Raw genomic sequence first — 18,504 nt, 5'->3', positions numbered from 1 at the left:
CTCAAATTAGATACCCACTTATAGATTATATCGAATCAAGGCGAGTGCGACATCACTAGCGTCAATATTTTGTCCGTTGGATATGATATTTATACTGTGAACTATGAACATCAAATGTCTCAGTTCATTTATTCGTAATATCCATGGATATATTGGTGGCCGCCCATGTGTTACTGCGTTGTTTGGGGAGCCATCATCCACCGTTGATTTAAACCACCTCTTCATGGGTTGCACTGCTGGTCTCCGTCTTAGCACCAAGCTCCTTGCGGCGTTCAATCTCTTCTCCAAAAATATCTCCGATCTCGTGAGTGCGCCATGGCTTGATATCAGTTTCGAAGACGAGGTCGATCTCTTCGAGAGACCGGCCCACAGTCTCAGGATACGTGAAGAACACGTGGAAAGTCATGACAGTGCAGAATACCCCGAAGATAATATAGGTCTTCCACTGAATGTTGTGAAAGGCTGGTGCTACAAAGTAAGCCAGAGCAAAATTGAAAATCCAGTTGGTGGCGGCCGACAAGCCGACGCCCTTCGCTCGATACTTGAGCGGGAAAACCTCGGCGGCATAAATCCATGCAGTCGGAGCCTATAAACGTTAGATGGGGTCGGATATAAATAGAATTGAATACAGCATACCCAAGTCAGGCCGTAGATGCCGGTGAAGATATATGAAAAGGCGATGACTGTCATTCCTGCACTGCCCTTGATCTCCCACGTCAAATTGGCATTGCCATTGACATTTGGAACTGGATTGCCTTTGCTGGCCATGACACCAGCAATGATGAAGTGCACAACCATGCAGGTGACAGATCCGATAAGCAGTAGGTTTCTCCGTCCAACGCGATCGATGAAGGGAAGCATAGCGCCTGTAGTCACCAAGAAGATGACATACTGAATAGCGGAGGACCACAGTGTTGTGTTCCCGGTCTGTAATGGACGGTCAGCAAAACTGCTCGAGTAGTTTTTCTTTCTTTTTTTTTTTAGGAGAAATTTACCATGCCAGCCATTTCGAAAATGTAAACCACATAATACATGGCAACATTACCGCCCAGAAGTTGCTGCCACATTTGAACACTCATCCCGCACATCGTGCGCTTCCAAACACGAGGTCCAAACAATGCCAAGAATGAGACATCTTGAGATTCATGCGCCACACGCACAGCCTCCTGGACTTCTTCGAATGCTACCTGTACAACTGGGTCATGGCGATCACCATTGGCGTGAATAATTGCCAATGTGTCCAATGCTTCTTCCCAACGCTCTTGTGAGGCGAGCCAGCGAGGCGACTCGGGGAAGAAGAACAAAGCGATGAACAGGATGAGGCCTGGCACGGCCTGTACACCCCAGCAAATCCGAAAAGCAGCCGTTCCAGACACGCCAACAACACAGCCATATGCGATCAAGTACATGATCAAAATACCCCATTCGATTGCCCACTGTTGAATACCCACCACACGACCACGGATACGAGCGGGCGCCAGTTCTGATAAGTAGACGCATGTTTGCGAGGAGGTCACACCAACTGCAAGTCCACTGACAACACGGCCGGCGACCAAATGCGTTACATTTTGTGCACTGCATTGAACCATGGCACCGACGATCCAAACAAGCGAGGCAATCATCAATGCATAGCGACGACCAAGAATATCTGATAACCAACCGGCTGCAATGGAACCGGCGAAGGAACCAGCGGACATTGATGCTGTGATCTATTGTGGAATGTTAGCACGTAAATCAAAATGGGAGACTGAGATCACGTACTCCGCCTTGGAGGTTGGAGTCTGGCGAGCCGAAGTAATCTGTATATGTATCAACGCCAATCCAGGCGCTCATCGAGCTATAGCTTGTATTAGTCTCCATGTTATCATATTTGGGGGAAGAGATGTTGAATGTAGACACCTGACATCGAAGCCGAAAAGAGCGCCTCCAATAGTACCGAAGGCGGCAAGAACTGTGGAATGTTAGCGTCACGAACACACACTTAACAGCCAGACCACAGATACCGTAAATGTTCGTTATAGTATACATGATTGTAGTTGGACCATGAAGGTTGTCGGTCGAAGCCTTGGGCTTGCGGGAAGGCGTTTTATAAGTAAAGTAGTGGCAGATCGACAGGTCAATGCACGATTCGGCATATTGACTCGGGCTACGCGATGTTGCATGGTATGACTCCGGGACCGGGGGTGACCCTGGAGCGGGAAAGATTAGCGGGAATGAATTGCGGAGGAGCGAGGAGAAACCCGGGGCACAAAAGTCGGGGGGTGGACACGGCGTCATTGGCGGGCCTGTAGTTCAGCGAAGAACCAGTCGGGGCATTCGATGTGCCCCCAAGGATATTAACCGAGATGTTATTTATCCGCGGGATTATCGCCGGTCTTGTATGACTCCCAGCCAAATCTTCCACACGGATAATTGGGCCATATCATTCCGAGACGGTTTGCTTTTTGCCTATTATCATGATTCCTTCTCTTCCCCAATGTTCCAAAGACGAGCTCGGCCCGTTTCTCGCAACGGATCGGCATACCGACGTCATTTATTTTCCCCCCCCCAGACAAACCTGTAGAAAATTGGGGTTGGGCTTCGCGACCGATAAAGCTGAGGTCTAGCCCATCTGTCTTAGCAAGACGAGCTCCGAGACATTCTTGAAACTGTAAGTGACCGCTAGATCTGGCTGTGTGGCGGCCAGTTGAGAAACAAAAGAGCAAAAGTCAGCGGGTAGAAAAGAGGAGAGAGAGTGGGGGGAATGTTGTGAATTCCATCAAAATCAGCTCCAAACATGGAGTACTCCAGTCGACGAAATTCAAATTCTTAATGTCCTATTTGCTCGAGGCTTTTTTTATTCGAAGGCTTCATATTAACGGGGTGAGCACGGAGTACTCCGTATCGGATGTCATTTATGGGCCCATTTGTTTTAACTTGTTGCAAATACGCTCAATATGGCCTGGATTTTCTTCCCGTGAAGAGGTTCCTTTGCTAACATCATGCAAGTGCCCATTAAATTAACTTGCCGAATATGTATGCCACTATCTGTGAGATGGTTGTGCTCTGAAGCAATCGGATCATAACATTATATGCTCTTTGGCTCGCAAGCCCTTTAATCTGCACCGAAGAGCCTGCATGAGCTCATCCTATATATGTACTCTGTAGCATGCGTATTGCTGGCGAAGGTCGGGTAAAACTTTTTTTTATAGAGCTGTATCGGACTATTGCCTTTTCGATGCTCCCCCTGGCTTGACCCCCGGCTAATTTTTTTTTTCGTCTTTCTCTTTTCACTTACATTCAGCTGCTTTCAAGGTTAATATCACTTCTTGAATCTTTCGGTGGTGCCTCACTGGCGCCTAGGATCATTCAGACTGGTATTGACTGGGCTGTATAGTTCACCAGGGTCTTCGCACTTTCATGACATCTCTATCTATCCAATACGCTCACCCTTGAGGTCTCCTGTTGCAATATCTCCAAGCTGTCGACAAATCAATGGTCTGCGCTCCGAAACCACATTGTCATCACCCCGTGATGGCCCTAATCTTAGCACATATGTACTCGACAGGAGGCAGTACCTAGGGTTTGACAGAACGCTTCAATTCTCGAGAGAGCGCGATAAGTCACAAATAATCACCTTCCGCCAAGATTGTGAGATGCCGGAACACGGGCTCCATGGACTTTAAATAGTTGGGATATGAAAGCTCAGCAATGGGCTCTTCAGCACGGCAAGTCCGATCTGGACCATTCGTGTCGCAACCTGCCGCTCCACAATATCATCACGGTCTAGATGAACTGCGGAAGCAAGGTTCACCAGAGAATATGTAACTTGATCCAAATGATCCAAACACAGTAGGGTTAGAATACAATCATTGGCCATTCTATGAGATCTAGGTATATAGCTAATCTCTCTATGGTCTATACTTCAAACCAAAAAGGCGTAAAAAATACATCAGAAGAACACGTATATCGCAAAACCAAAAGATTTACAGCTTGCTCTTGGCCGGCTCATTCTTGAGCAATGCCGAATTCCATGGGTAAGGGTCAAACACCAAGTCGTTAACAGGGTTCTCCTCGCTTGCGCGGCGGAACAAATCCTCGTACACCTTGCCGTCATAGCGACCCAGGCTGCTGTCCAGCTGCCAGTCCGGAATCGCCCAGGCATCGACCAATCGGACAGCGTGCGGGCGAATCTCGTCGAGTAGCTTTAATACCGCAGTAGTGCGAGTCAGGGTGATTTGTCGCACAGTCACCGCACCGGAAGAGAAGAACTCGGCCGCTTCGCGCTCCAGAGTGTGCAGCGAGAAGAGTCTGAATAATTGGTGCATGAGGCCCTTGGTCTCTGGATCCAAGGCCGCTGAGAGTTGAGGAGAGGAAACCGCCTCGTAGAAGTTCTTCACCATCAGGTATTGAGAGTGAGCCGTAGACAAGCGCCAGAAGTCAACTAAAAGGCTATTCCAGGAGCGCTGCTCAGCATCCCGATGCTTCAGAGCCTCGAAAGTTAGATGGGCCGTGCGCCATGCAAAGGCAGCCACAATGTCCTTGTCTTCATCGAGCACATCGAATGAAGCTCCCTTGTCGCGTCGGTCGAGGTATGTTTGGAGGATCTGGCTAGTGTCGTTACCAGCCGGCTTGCCAGCCAGGACGGCACGGGCAGATTTAAGAAGCTGTTGATACTGTTAGCCTCAAGTGAATAGAATGGAAGATAAGAACGGCGACATACATAACGTGCAACTTGCTGGGTCAACATATAGTTATCGCCTTCCCAGGTCAGTGTGGGCAGATAGTCCGCGTAGGCCGGTCCAATGCCGCTGTAGCTGCTGTATCCATGACCACCACATGCGCGGCGGCAGACCTCCAGACCCTCACCAGCAGTGGTACTGGCCAGAGCTTTGAGACCACATGAGGTGGCATGCAGATCCGCCAGGAGGTTCGCACCGGCGCGGAGCTGCTCAGGTCCAGCGCCCCGCGACTCTTGGTCGGGCGAACTGGCTGCCTTCATGCGGCTTTGATTCTCCTCATACAGACGCATCATGCCGCGGCCGGTGAAATGAAGGGCATACATGGATGCCAAAAGCGGGAGCAAGCGCACCTGGACCATCTTATAGTTCAGTACCTGGGTCTCACCCGCGTGTGGATCCGCATCGCGATCCTGGAACTGCCTCCGAACCGCACAGTACCGGGTCGCAATAGTCACACCGCGAGCCAGAACACCACCGGCATCCAGAACGATGTTGGAGCGCACCCAGGTCATAGTACCAAAGACAAGAGATGGCATAGCAGGCTTGGCATAGTGGTTCGTCTCTTTGTCGACCTGACAGAAGCGGGCCAGCATGTTGACATGGGGGATCTTGACATTGTTGAACAGCAGGAAACCATTATCCATAGTGCTAAAGTAGTCATTAGTCCTGATGCCAGGCAAAGAGTAATCATGGACTTACTTGTAGCCAAACTTGGGGCCAATATCGCCGACATATACATTATCCAATGGCTGATGGGTTTCGAGGTCACGGACCTGCACGACGAATGGGTGAGGACCGTAGTTTTTGCCATCAATAAAGAGCTGAGCCATAACCACAGCGTGATTGGCCGTGCGACCGAGAGATCCAATCCACCACTTCGAGGCAGTCAATGTTGGGGAGTTGATGGTGAATGTCTTATCGTTGGAGTTCCAGGTGGCGGTGGTTTCCAGACCGCGCACGTTCGATCCGTGGCCCAATTCTGTTTGTGCATAGCAACCGATGATCTCGTATTTTTCTGCGCGTTCGAGGAACAGTTTGTGCTGCTCGGGGGTGCCTTGTTCCCGGAGAGTCACCTAGATAAACGATCAAAGCGGTCAGGAGGATTCTTGCCGGGGGATGCAATCTACTTACCAGGAACATGCTGGCGTGCAAACCATACGGAGTAGGTTCACCGATCAAATCATTAGCCGCATGGAGCTCTGTCATTGACCATTTGTGCTCTTCCGCGAGCTGCTGGAGGCGCTTGGCCTTGCCTAGCGACCGCTGGAGCCGCTCTACGCGGCCCAAAGTATGATTTTGAGACTTGTCAAATACTTTTTCGGGTTGCAAAAGAGCTAAGAGGGATGCTCGTCTCTCCAAGGTTTCCTTTGTGTGCAGCAACTCGGATAATCTTTCGACATCGACATTCGATTGAGCACGCTCCTGCTGGAGGAGCTCAGATCCTTGCGGACCTGAAGGCTTCAGGGCCTTAACCCAATTAGGAGGAGGTGTTGGCATTGTTGGAAAAAAGAAGGATATATCGGTATAGAAGAAAGAAAGAATGGGGAAAGATGGGGTTATGAACCCCAGAAAGAAGGAGGATTCCAAGCAAGGGCCGAGGGTCTCAATTGGGAAAGAGCCTCGGCTTAAATGATACTGACCAATCAGGAAAGCGCAATGCCCAGGTGGATCCCGGGGAACATTTCCATTTCCCGACCTCGGGAGGGTCAACTCCCTTTACACCTGTTAGAACCCCCCCCCCCCCTTTGACTTATGGAAGCCACAAATTTATACACAATTACTAACTATGGTTGATTCCGCAAGAGTCACCCCGCACATTCTACTCATTTTGATATGGGGAAGCGGGGAGAAAATACACACTTTTGGCGGCTTTCATGGGTTTAACCAATCCCGAGATCAGCCCGATTATCGGGTCTCAGAATGATGAGATCATCGGTGTGAACACTCTACGGTGTACTTCGTACGGTTCCTGGGGAATGACCTCGGTTTGAAGATGTTTTGCCCTTAGGTTGACACTTGAATATCCTAACGTCCACGGGTGTTACAAACTATAAGTCATGTGGTCAATTTTTCAATCAGGGCACAAAAAAAAGGAGTCGCTCACGTGAAACGGAATACACCCTTGCATACGGGATGTGCGAAAACTCCGAGATAAATAATCGGATCTGATAACAAAGAAGTTCCCGAATCATTCTCACATGTCAACATGTGAGAGTTTTTTTTTTGATCTATTCATTGCGTCTGACCTTGGACACCCGCGGCAATCCCAGCCACGTGATTAGAATCGCACCGGACAGGGCAATGATAAATGGCTGTAATACTTTCACCCCCTTGGCTTGTGCAAGCACACCGACCGCAAAAGGGAGAATTGCGGCCCCGCTACCTCCAAAGGCAGCGACAAACCCTATTGAGGTGACATGCAGGTGCCGAGGAAGAAGCTTGGTAACCATTACAACTGCTCCGGGGAAAAGGGGGCCGAGAAAGAAGCCTTGCAAAGACACTGCCACGGCCGACGCATAGAACTGGGGCACAAGCCATAGAACCAAAGCAAACCCCATGGAGAAAACTATATAGACCTGGTGAAAATCAGTCTCGTTCTCTCATAAGACAGCGCGATGCTCACCGAAATTGCGACTTTCTCGCCGACCCGGGGCGTCACAAACCCCAAAATTACCCGTCCAACCGTGATACCCAACCAGAACCCAGTGGCCGTCATACCGCTAGCAAAAGCACTACCTTGCCGGACTCGGATCATAAAAGTAACAATCCACCCTCCCAGCGCGACCTCTACTCCAACGTATCCCAGCAAGAACAATGCGCAGAGCCAGGTTACCCGGGCAGCTGGGCGCTTGAAGAGTGCATCTCTCAAGCCGCCTTTTTTGTTCTCGTCTGCTGATGGTACCTTGGATGCGCGGAAATCGGCGGCGGTTGATGTCCAGAAGCATGCGCCAGAGACCACCAATTCGATGGCCGCACATCCGATCTAACTTATTAAATCGTGGTCAAATATCTGCGAGGAACCTTCAGCACTTACCATGACGTAATAAAAGTAATACCACGGCAGACCACCCTTGGCAATCATTGACGTTGCGACCAACGGACTCATAACTGCACCGGCCCCATAGATCCCATGCAACACTCCCAACACCTCATTTGCATTGGCCATGTTACCAATCCATGCATTCCATGCAGCATCCTCTAGGCCATTTCCCAACCCTGCGAAGATGAAGGCGACCACTAGTACCGGATACGGTGGATGAACGCAGTTGATAACATAGGCAATGAGATGGCACGCTGGCCCGATAATGGCCACACCACGTTGACCTAGCGTATAGTGGATGCGGTGATTGAGAAAAGCGGCGACTGTATAGCCTACTAGAGGTGACAAAAAAACCAGAGACACGATCGTGTACGATAGATGGTAGTATGATTCCAGCTGTATGCTGGATGAGAGAGATTCTCGTCAATTGTAGGGGAGAGTCATCTTACATATGGAATTAGAGCCTGCGAATAGTCAGCAGATATCTCGCAACATCGGAATCAAACTGGTCCTTTGGGGCCATATCAACTTACACCATAGGCTGCGTCATTCGCACCCATGACCAGGAATGACCAGAACGTCGCAAAGGTTCGATGAATATTGACGCGAGGCTGGTTCCATTTCTCTAACAGCGGAAAGCTTTCAGGGCCCAAAGGTGAACCTGTATCTGGCTGGCCATGAGGCAAAGCCTCAAGAGCGATAAGACTCGCATCGCGCGATTTTTGAATCACACAGGTCGTTGCCATAGCGTGTGATTCAGTGTTGTGTGATGTTTGTAAGCAGAACAATAAACAGCAATGACAGTCCAAAAACAACATCTTCCTTGGCGCGGTGGTTCAACCCACATTGCCGGATTGAGATGAGGGGATGGTGACGTCCCCCGCATTGTTTCGGCAGAACTTCGGGTGAGGATGATAGTTGTCCCTGAAGGGTTACCAGACGCCATTCCCACTTCTTTTTGTTCGGACAATTCTTGCGCTTGTTATATATATATGCGGTAAAAAGTCATGCAAGAGACACTGTTTTGGTGGATGAACTCCAATGAGTTGTTGTGAAGGGCGGAGTACTCGTGTCCAAAACACTCCGTGATTAGAGCTCTGAGAATTTGATTTTCGATCGACATATAATGTCTGTGGTCGTTTTGAGACCCTGTCGAATAATTCTTAAATAAATTTGACTCAATGACTTCCATGCATTGGATTTATCCTCACGAAGAACAAAGCATTAGGTCGTTGAGCCATCTCGTGAATTCTATATATATTTTACCACTAACACTTCATGAAAGACCCTCCCAATACGAACTCGCGCCACATTTGGATTCTACGGACGTTGTTTTTCCACCAATCAGAATATATTCATTTACATATAAACAACCTGGGCAACCCAATGGTGCGGTGAACTCAGAATATTCTAATAGCAATGAGTTACAATAACCCCATCATCCCGGGGTTCAATCCCGACCCATCGATTGTTCGTGTCGATAAAGACTTTTTCTTGGTCACCTCCACCTTTGAATACTTCCCTGGAGTTCCCATTTACCACAGTCAGGATTTGATCCAATGGACATTGATCGGTCATGCGTTGACACGACCCAGTCAGCTTCAAATTCATACGCCAGAACCGGGAGGAGGCGTGTGGGCAACCACAATTCGTTACCATGGGGGGTTTTACTATATCATCGCTGCGAGCTTTCAGCGTTATCGTCCTCAACAGGACGACCGAGTGTGGCCACAGGGATTTTATGTCAAAACGACCGATATATGGAATGAGAAGACATGGTCTGATCCAGTCTATTTTGATCAAGTTGGGTTTGACCAAGATGTGAGTTTTAACCAATGGTACCACCGCCTGTATAGATTACGATAATGATAGTTGAATACTACAGCTCTTTTGGGATGACGATGAAACCGTATATTTATCATCCACCTACAGAAAGATTCAGCCGACTACTGGTGTTAAGCTGAAAGACTTTGCGATTCATATATGTACTGTTGATCTGGCTACCGGGAACTCTACGTCAGCACCTAAATTGATCCGGGAATCTTCTTCTGGTGTTGCCGAGGGATCACATATTTTCAAACGCGATCGTTATTGGTATTTGTTCACAGCAGAAGGCGGTACTGAAAGTGGGCATAGTGAATGGGTGAACCGCAGTGAGTTCGGTCCATTGGGACCATGGGAACTTGGGCCAAATAACCCTCTCTGGCGCAACGGGGTTGAAGACGAAGTACAAAACACCGGACATGCCGATCTGGTTGAGGACACCAAAGGGCAATGGTGGGCAGTGGTCCTCGGTGTCCGTCCTACAAGACAGGGAGATACGTGGGAAGACTCAGTGCTAGGTATGGTGTCTCAAAGTAGTGGTTGGTTATTATACTAACCTGCCTAGGCCGAGAGACATTTCTAGTCCCCTTGGAATGGAAAGACGACTGGCCTGTGATTAACGGAGGCCAGAAAATCAGTCTCAACTCCCATGGACCTGGTCTTTATGCATTTCATACCCCGGTCTTCTGGAGAGATGAATTTTCGGACCCGCAAATGAAAGTTGGATGGTATCGAAAAAGTGAGTATCGAAGAACGAACCTGCATGGGGCCCATCTGACCAGAAAATAGACACGCCCTTTGTGACTGACTACTCACTTACTCAGCGTCCCAATTACCTTCGTCTCCATGGCGGGCCGTATAACCTGTCAGTGCCGGCAAGTCCAACTATGTTCCTTCGTAAGCAAACCCACCACCTCTGCCGGTGGGAAACAAGGCTCTCCTTTCAGCCGACGGTAGACGAAACCGAGGCTGGCACTGTGGTGTGGTTAAATTATTTTACATATAGCAGCATCGGTATTAGGAAAGATAGTAAGGGCCGTTTCATCCGTTTTCGACCATCAGAGGGCGACATCATGGAGCATAGATTGGATACAAAATCCGCTGTCACTCTCACAGTTGACTGTGGCATAGAGTATCGATTTGGGTATCGTGAAGGCACAGAATCTGATATCCACTGGATTGGGTCAGTTTCTAACAGTGCTGCTACGGCAGCACCTCCAGTTGGGGCCAACTTTACTGGCATGATGTTGGGTCTATATGCATTTGGAGAGCGCCAGCGATGCCTGGCCCCAGCCGATTTTGCGTATGCAGAGTTTAGATAAGTAAATGATGTTTCTGTCCACGAGTGCTGGTGTCGTTAGCTACATATATTTGGAAAGCTTTGAAATGCCCAGAACGTTGATATATCTTCAAGCACTTCATCTGCCTTGGACATCTACTTTGTATGCGGATCCATTTCGGCTGTCGTAGCGGATCCACTTTTGTGACCGGCCGGAACCTCATCTCTTAACTCCGTGAGCAACTCCGATCGCCAAGCAATCTGATTGGATTCTTCCTCGACTGGCGTGGGGTGGCGGCCTCCATCTTCAAAACTGTTGTCTCCTCCCAAGCAAAGCACAACACCCTAGTGCTGATAGCCAGAATGACTGAAACCTTGAAAATTGACCATCTAATCTCCGTCCCTGATGACGCCGAGCAAGTAACGGACAATTGGTCTGGATTGAGTGACCCGACCGAACGCCGTCGGCGACAGAACCGCATAAACCAGAGGGCTTACCGTGTGTCACTTTCGCTGCAGTCTGTTCAGCAGGAGCTAATATTTGGTAGGAAAGCGTAAGCGACTGTCATCAACCAAAGACATCCACCCCAAGAGCCTAGCACCATCCCCTCATTCGACCTCTACCGTCCAATCACAAGATCGTTCTTCCCAAGACAATCCGAAAGTCAACTTCTGTCGCAGCCCCGAATTTTTACAAAATGTTCTGGAGAGATTCGCCAAGTCAGCGTATGAAAGTTACGCACGGGGTGACCCGACCGCCGATCATCTTATGACATTGACTAAAGTTAACGTCTTTCGAGCATTCGCCCAGAACCTGAGATTAATCGGTTGGTCGGAGTACTGGATGGATCACGACGCCATTTCACCGTTCAATACAGCTCTACCACAAAAGCCCCTTACCCCGGACGATAACAGTCTCATTCCGACCAACCTGCAGCCAACTCGAATTCAGAAATCGATACAACATCACCCATGGCTGGACTTCTTTCCTTTACCCAAGATGCGCGATAATCTCATCGAAGCTGGGGATGACTGGGATGATGAGCAGCTCTGTCACGATATCATGGGTTTCTGGGGTGAGTCAACGATGGATGCAGGGCTGTTAGTTTGGGGAGAGCCTTGGAACGTGCAGAACTGGGAGGTGACTGAGCCGTTTCTGAAGAAATGGCAATGGGTTGTTCGAGGGTGCCCCGAATTGATGAACGCAACAAATAAGTGGCGTGCCCGTCGAGGGGAGAAACTAATATTCCGCTATATTTGAATCAACATACTTTAACCGGAGAATCAGCTTTAGCGATTTTCAAGAATAGTCGGCCGCAAACAGGGCCGACGTCCGTGAGAATGACATGATCCAGTTGGCTCGATGGTAGTATTTTTGGTAGTCATCTTGGTAGTTTTTTTTAGATGTTTTTCAAGATGTCTTTTTTTCGGATAATTTCTCAGCCAAACTCAAGTTTTCTAGGCAGACGGCATAAAAAGGTGGAAAAAGGCTTAATTTGTGAAACCGACTTTTCTGTGTATAACCTTGACTGAGCAGCCTAATGATAAGGGCAGCGGTGACTGTATTATTGTAAATTAGGTGCTATCTACATACCAGAAAGTCTTAGCGAAAAGCAAGTCTCCATAAAGTAACAGATGTGATGAAGCCAAACACTAAAACCAACCCCTCGTCCAGATAGATAAATGCGATCCGTAAGACATCCTCATGGCAGGTCACTGGCACGATACCGCCTTCAACATTGGCCAGGAATTCTTCAGCGCTCATTGTAGCGCTTATGGCACGTGCGGCGATAAGGAAGTAGTGGTAATTGGGGAAGAGAATATTAAGTATCAGATCCCGAATCAGGAAGATCAGGCCACGAATTCGCGTGACAAAGATAGAATCAAATACACACTGAATACTTCCAAAAATACTGCGAAAATGCATAATCTATGCATACTCGTTCAGGTCACGAGTCTTAGCATGTTTGTAATATTTGTTATCGTACGATAATCCGCGGATATCCGCAAATGAAAAAATAATTATCGCATCGTTGCGTTGCGGATACGATAATCGATTATCCGCCGATAATTTGGATAGTGCCGAAGCCTAAATGTGACATCCATGGATATGCTGATCGTGACATGTGTAAGCCATTAAAACCAGATGAATCATTGAAATGAAATTTTTTTTACGAGAAGCAAGGCTTCACGTTATCCTCCAGGGGCTCCTCAATTCCCATCGAAGCAGGCACTTCCTCGACTACCTGCATAACACGCAACACAATACCCCCAACCACGCCAGCAAGGTCATCAACAGTCACTCCCCGATCCAACAAGACTCGAATGAGATCTGGATACCGACTAACATCCTCCAGCCCCAGGATGCCCGGAGGCATGCCATCGAAGTCGGACCCCATCCCAACATGACGGTATCCGATCAACTGACCGATATATTGTATATGGTCGGCGACGTCCTCGATTGAAGCCTGGAGGGGATCATCGCAGCGGGTGTAAGTAGGATAAAAGGAAACCATGACGACATTCTCGCTTTCTCGGACTAGACGGAGCACGTCACCTGGGACGTTGCGCTCATACGTACAAAGAGCGAATGCAGATAAGTGCGAGAATATGACCGGTGCGATGGTCACATTAAGCACGTCCAGCATCGTCTCATATATGACGTGAGCTAGGTCCACGATTATGCCAGCTCGATTCATCTCGTGGATCAAGGTCCCGCCTGCGGGTGATAGACCGTGATGATAGGGGAAGAGCGGCGTGGCGGCAAAGGCATTGTGGCATTCGTGGGTGAGTGTCGCGTAGCGGACGCCGAGGGTATAGTAGAGACGGAGGATACTAGCGCTATTGGCAATCTGGTGCAGGCCTTCAATTCCTAGTATGCTAGCGATGCGAGTCGGGTGGCGTGTAAATGTCTCCCATATGTCGGTGCTAGAGTGAGCTAGGGATAGTGTTTCGGGGTTGGCGCGGATAAGACGGTGGACTAGGTCTATTTGCTGGAGGGTATCTCGACTTCAATACTCTCGCGAGGCGGCGTATCCGCTGGGGTATTCGGATGCTTGAACGCAACATGAGGGCACACTACGGATTGTATTAGCGACTGATTTGGACAGCAAGATAGAATAAAAGGCATACACTTGGCTTCCACATCCTCCTTACTATCCCAGATCTTAATCATAGTCACCTCGTCCGTCCGCTGCTTGTCCAAATAGTACCATTTTTGTTCGTCGGCGTAGACAAAAGTTACTATCTGCCCACGGTAGTCATCAACTTTGTCTCCAAAAGACCGGTGGGATAGATCAGATTGGTCCGGCAGGTTCGATAGTCCATAGTGGCGAGAGGCCAGTCCTGCATAGGGCCGCGTAGAGGACACCAGAGACTACATATGTTGTCAGCGAACCTAGAATCGATTGGAAGCAAGAGAAAAAAACATACTTGATCATAATAACTCGCTTCTAGAGGGTTTCGTAGATATTTCCTGGGACATTCTGCTCCAGACGGCGGAGTGCGCCTTTAGTCGACCTAGATTATGAATTACTATCATAATAAAACCATAAAATCCTCTGCCACTGGGGGTTGTATAACTTACTAATCGCAATATACCTGGGGTTAATATTGTCAGTTTCTCAGAAAATGGGCAAAAACTAAGAAAGACTCACCATAGTCGCCGGCTGCTCCTTGCCTAAGGGATTGTCGTATTTTCCCAGCTCAGGACGCCGCTTGCGAGACGTATGGTCAAATATCACCACGCGAGATGCCCCCGTCTCCTTTTTCACAAGATTTTCAATATGTGGGTAGTGCAGCTGGCGGACTTTATCGAGGTTATTCTCGCGCAAGACGTCGAGCATTTCCGGGGTGCCGCCCTCCGCGTCATCACGGTAGGCAAAACCATATTGGTAGAGGGTAAAGGCCACTTTATTGTCACGGGCATCGGTGATAAGCACGGAGTGGTCAACCCATTCGAAATTCATGTGTTTGTAGCCTGGCTCTGCGTTGGTTCGGATGAATAGGAGTTCTTGGTCCTAGGACCAGGGCTCGATAAATCGCATAACCGAGGTGTATGTTGCCATGACTGTTTTGAAACGATGTTTGGGTGTGCACAGGTGTAGTTCAATAAAATAATCAGAGAAGGAGTTCCAATTGTAGAGAAAATAAGCGCTCTAAGTAGCTATATAAACCAGATCTCCCACATAAGTGTCCATAATCGGTCCATGATCGGTCCCCAGGAGTGGTCCCCCTGATCACGATGGTTAGACCCACGTTTTTCATTGATGGATACCCATTATATAAGATTCACAGCAGATCACCTCCTATATAGCCTGCTTCGGCGTGCTTACTTCCTCCGTGGTAATATCATGACCAAAAGTCTTCGCTTGGGCCATAATCTCCTAGATCGCTAGACGAGCTAACAAGCGCTTGGCCCACGCCTCAATATAGGGTCAGTCCTTAATATTGACGCCGAGAAGGTTGAACATCCACGGCATTACAAAGGGAAAATAAGAAAGGTCCGCAATGGTCGGACGGTCAGCAAGGGCCACGTAGTGTTGATCTTCCTTCGCCAGTTGCCGGTTCAGAATATCCCACTACTTGATCGTATTCTCATGCAGCCTGATCAATCTCTATTAACAACCAATCTTACTACGCAGAATAGAACTCGGTGAGGGTGATAGGATTCACATACTTGGCGATTGTACATGGCAACTGGAAGCTATTCTTACGGGTGGGATAACCTCGCAGAAAATAGAGCCAGTATTTGGCGGTTGCACTAGTCATCGTCAGGACCGGCTTCTTTCTCCTTCCTTTCCTCTCGGCGCTACAAATGGAAATGGTTACCTACCCTATTTCTGCAGTTTAATAAGCCATCCATATGAAGACAGCGCCTCTCTCGGCGGCGGTGCGTCCGGTCCATTCGCCGTGGACGTCAAACCGATCGGCCAGATACTGCAGACACGCCGTGCCCTCGAACACGTTGATACGCTCACCGGTTTCGAGGTCCGCGTCTTTGAGCGCGGGGACCATACGTTCCGGGTGGATTTGGTACGCCCATTGCGAGGTGGTATCAATCAGAGATAGAACATGGGGGATCTTCGGTTCCCGGGCCAAGATCAGGGGCTTGATATAGTTGATGTACGAGGTCTCGTCCGCTAGTAGAATTATTAGCATCCTGGTCTACATCCGTTACAGTGTGTATATCACCTTTTAAATAACCACTCGTCCATCAATAACTGGCACGTCGCCGATCGTCACCTGGCCATTTGTCCCGTTCATATTATTGATAGAGGTGTTTGCTACCATGGCTGTCAATTGCTTTAAAATATTGTCTAAGTGGCTTTGATCATTCAATTTAAACCAATTCAAGAATATAGGATCGGCTTCGGCGACCGAGGAACCGCTCCGCTTGAATACTCGGTCTGTTGTTTACTTTACACTTACTATCCATTGAGAAGAAAGTAACTGCGAGTGAATTTGGAAGAAGAGAAGATATTATATTATTGTACAGAGAGTGGGGAACATGTGCTATGGATTTCTCGATCCATCTCGATCAGAGAGTGGAATGTATACCGGCTTGTTCCGAGTATGTGGCGGGCCAAGGGATAGAGCTATAAGGGAAAGGTCCACTGGTGCATCCGAACGTTCTATGACCCAGCCCTTTCCTTTTCGCCTTCACTTTGTTGAGTATCTTCTAAAGATGAAGTACTAGGTTTCCCGGGCCTCTGTAGGGCTACCAGCAGGAATCCCAGCAGGGCAAAGGCCATCGCTCCCCACCATGTGTCGCGTAGAGCCAGTTCATACAGGCCCAAAGTCTGTTCCTTGGTTGTTCCGTGGATGGACTGCATGAATTCATTGCTGGCTCGAACGTAGGCACCTCCCCCTTCCAGCAAGGGGCGCAGCTCCTGTGGCACCCGGCCCAGATTACGATTCACGCTCTGGTCGAAGATAATGGACGGAATGGTCATGCCCCATACTAGAGCAAAACTGCGCAGAAAATTGAAGAGGGCTGTAACGGCCGTCATGTCTTCCGGGTTAAACTGACCCTGGACATTGGGGAGCAGAGTAGCCAAGAGCAGCCCGTTGCCTCCGGCCACGATTATCTGCAGCACGACGTGCACGGCGGTCAAGGAGGAGGCCGTGAGAATAGTGAAGCATCCCAGACCAATTGACATCATCGCAAAGGCGAGTAGGTTATTCAGGACAGCCCATGAGTGGGGGAGCTTAGACATAGCCACCCCGCCTACGATAGAGAAGACAACCATGGCCACAATTGTCGGCATAAGGTCGAATCCGGCCTGCTGTGGAGACACCCCCAATACCGCTTGGAAATATACAGTCAAGAAGTAATTGATCCACATAATAAGCATGCTCTGAATGAAGCTCTGGATCTGCAGAGAGACGGCAGAGGGATTGCGAAGCAGTCGTAATGGTATCAACGGGTAGGGACAGAAATGTTCATAGACTCCGAATCCTACTAGACCACAGAACCCAAGGACCAGCGGAACGATGACCCGTGCCGAATTCCAGGGATACATCTTGCCCCCCATAGTTAATGGGAGGAGAATAGCGACGCTAGAGGCCGGGAGCAGCCCGTTGCCCACCCAGTCAAACCGTCTGGCGGTGACTCGCAGCGACGTAGCGGCACTTCTCTGTTCGGTCGTCCGACGAGCCAGAACCGGGAAAAGACACACAAGGGAGGCAGCGGCGAGAGGGAGATTAAGAAAAAGATCCATCGCCAGGTGCTATGATCAACGATCACTCCGCCGATGATAGGCCCAAACACCAATCCCAGACAGGATGTGGCCATCACCATCCCTAACATCTGGGGTCTCTGCTCCAGCGGCAACTGATCACTGACTATGAGCTCTGCGATTAACGGGATGGCCCCGCCCCCAATCCCCTGGATGAGTCGTCCGGCCAGAATGAGTCCGAGGGAATTTGCGGCGCCAGCCATGGTACTACCAACAGCGAATACCACGATACTCCCCAGCATGAGAGGCTTGCGGCCAAAAGCCTCGGCCAGCCAGCCCACCAAGGGTTGGAAAATGGCGGAGGCTAAGGTGTAGCAATTAACTACCCAAACATAGTCGGTGGTGTGCAAATCCCGCGCGATGGTTGGGAGAGCGGTTACCACGATGCTGCCCTCCATTGTCACGGCAAATCCGCTCATACACAGCGTGACAAAGAGCACCCAGAACTTCCATCCTAGCCCCGGTCCCGAGGTGGGTTTGACATCGTTCGTCGGAGGGGAAGGCGGCGACTGGCTTTCCTCATCTGAGGTTTTATTCTCTGGTTGAAGCTCGGATTGCGGTTGTTCTGACATGATTAAGAGGGATAGAGCGAAAATGGACAGCAGGATGTTAGGAAGAAAAGAAGAAAAACTACATGACGAGATAGGACCTGGAAGTCACAGGAGAAAGACAGCTAGACAAAGAAAGAGTGTAGCTCTTGCGGTGAAACGACAGGGGATCGGTCACCGATCCCTGTAGCGGTCCCTACACCCGCATATACGTGGGTAGATCGGAGACATTCTCGGAGACATTCTCGGAAACATTCTATGGTAGCCTTGTAAGGTTATGTAGGAAAGCTGACTCATGAAAGATCGGGTGACCTCCCGCGGTCGGAACCTTATCTAGGTGGGGCTCGGGAAG

At 49.2% G+C, this 18,504-nt stretch overlaps 9 protein-coding genes across 9 annotated transcripts; 2 read left to right on the top strand and 7 right to left on the bottom strand.

The window, feature by feature from the left end:
- Positions 1–208: 208 nt before the first annotated feature.
- N7471_010813 (sugar porter family MFS transporter) lies at positions 209–2,028 on the bottom strand (the record flags this gene model as incomplete). The annotated part of the gene is made up of 6 exons (XM_057283532.1): positions 209–586; positions 637–927; positions 996–1,709; positions 1,762–1,837; positions 1,900–1,951; positions 2,004–2,028. The coding sequence occupies 6 exons, from the start codon at positions 2,026–2,028 to the stop codon at positions 209–211; spliced, it is 1,536 nt and encodes a 511-aa protein (XP_057129798.1).
- A 1,937-nt stretch (positions 2,029–3,965) lies between these two features.
- On the bottom strand, positions 3,966–6,218 carry N7471_010812 (uncharacterized protein; the record flags this gene model as incomplete). Its single annotated transcript, XM_057283531.1, has 4 exons — positions 3,966–4,646; positions 4,703–5,369; positions 5,421–5,794; positions 5,853–6,218. 4 exons carry the CDS (start codon positions 6,216–6,218, stop codon positions 3,966–3,968), a joined length of 2,088 nt encoding a protein of 695 aa, XP_057129797.1.
- Positions 6,219–6,949: 731 nt separating this feature from the next.
- On the bottom strand, positions 6,950–8,507 carry N7471_010811 (MFS transporter; the record flags this gene model as incomplete). The annotated part of the gene is made up of 5 exons (XM_057283530.1): positions 6,950–7,297; positions 7,345–7,704; positions 7,756–8,157; positions 8,211–8,225; positions 8,295–8,507. The coding sequence occupies 5 exons, from the start codon at positions 8,505–8,507 to the stop codon at positions 6,950–6,952; spliced, it is 1,338 nt and encodes a 445-aa protein (XP_057129796.1).
- A 673-nt stretch (positions 8,508–9,180) lies between these two features.
- On the top strand, positions 9,181–10,907 carry N7471_010810 (glycoside hydrolase family 43 protein; the record flags this gene model as incomplete). The annotated part of the gene is made up of 4 exons (XM_057283529.1): positions 9,181–9,582; positions 9,647–10,103; positions 10,151–10,324; positions 10,375–10,907. The coding sequence occupies 4 exons, from the start codon at positions 9,181–9,183 to the stop codon at positions 10,905–10,907; spliced, it is 1,566 nt and encodes a 521-aa protein (XP_057129795.1).
- Positions 10,908–11,227: 320 nt separating this feature from the next.
- N7471_010809 (uncharacterized protein) lies at positions 11,228–12,063 on the top strand (the record flags this gene model as incomplete). The annotated part of the gene is made up of 3 exons (XM_057283528.1): positions 11,228–11,363; positions 11,413–11,965; positions 12,027–12,063. 3 exons carry the CDS (start codon positions 11,228–11,230, stop codon positions 12,061–12,063), a joined length of 726 nt encoding a protein of 241 aa, XP_057129794.1.
- A 972-nt stretch (positions 12,064–13,035) lies between these two features.
- N7471_010808 (uncharacterized protein) lies at positions 13,036–14,832 on the bottom strand (the record flags this gene model as incomplete). The annotated part of the gene is made up of 3 exons (XM_057283527.1): positions 13,036–13,850; positions 13,997–14,240; positions 14,521–14,832. The coding sequence occupies 3 exons, from the start codon at positions 14,830–14,832 to the stop codon at positions 13,036–13,038; spliced, it is 1,371 nt and encodes a 456-aa protein (XP_057129793.1).
- Positions 14,833–15,712: 880 nt separating this feature from the next.
- Positions 15,713–16,024, bottom strand: N7471_010807 (uncharacterized protein; the record flags this gene model as incomplete). Its single annotated transcript, XM_057283526.1, has 1 exon — positions 15,713–16,024. The coding sequence occupies one exon, from the start codon at positions 16,022–16,024 to the stop codon at positions 15,713–15,715; it is 312 nt and encodes a 103-aa protein (XP_057129792.1).
- A 473-nt stretch (positions 16,025–16,497) lies between these two features.
- N7471_010806 (Major facilitator superfamily domain general substrate transporter) lies at positions 16,498–17,400 on the bottom strand (the record flags this gene model as incomplete). Its single annotated transcript, XM_057283525.1, has 1 exon — positions 16,498–17,400. The coding sequence occupies one exon, from the start codon at positions 17,398–17,400 to the stop codon at positions 16,498–16,500; it is 903 nt and encodes a 300-aa protein (XP_057129791.1).
- Positions 17,401–17,402: 2 nt separating this feature from the next.
- On the bottom strand, positions 17,403–18,176 carry N7471_010805 (uncharacterized protein; the record flags this gene model as incomplete). The annotated part of the gene is made up of 1 exon (XM_057283524.1): positions 17,403–18,176. One exon carries the CDS (start codon positions 18,174–18,176, stop codon positions 17,403–17,405), a length of 774 nt encoding a protein of 257 aa, XP_057129790.1.
- Between the last annotated feature and the right edge of the window lie 328 nt (positions 18,177–18,504).

The sequence above is a fragment of the Penicillium samsonianum genome, assembly GCF_028829775.1.
Source record: "Penicillium samsonianum strain IBT 33392 chromosome Unknown utg000007l_segment0_segment0, whole genome shotgun sequence".
In the NCBI taxonomy this organism is placed as follows: domain Eukaryota; kingdom Fungi; phylum Ascomycota; class Eurotiomycetes; order Eurotiales; family Aspergillaceae; genus Penicillium; species Penicillium samsonianum.
The sequence above is the reverse complement of the archived record's forward strand: the minus strand, read 5'-3'. Positions and strand labels throughout refer to the sequence as shown.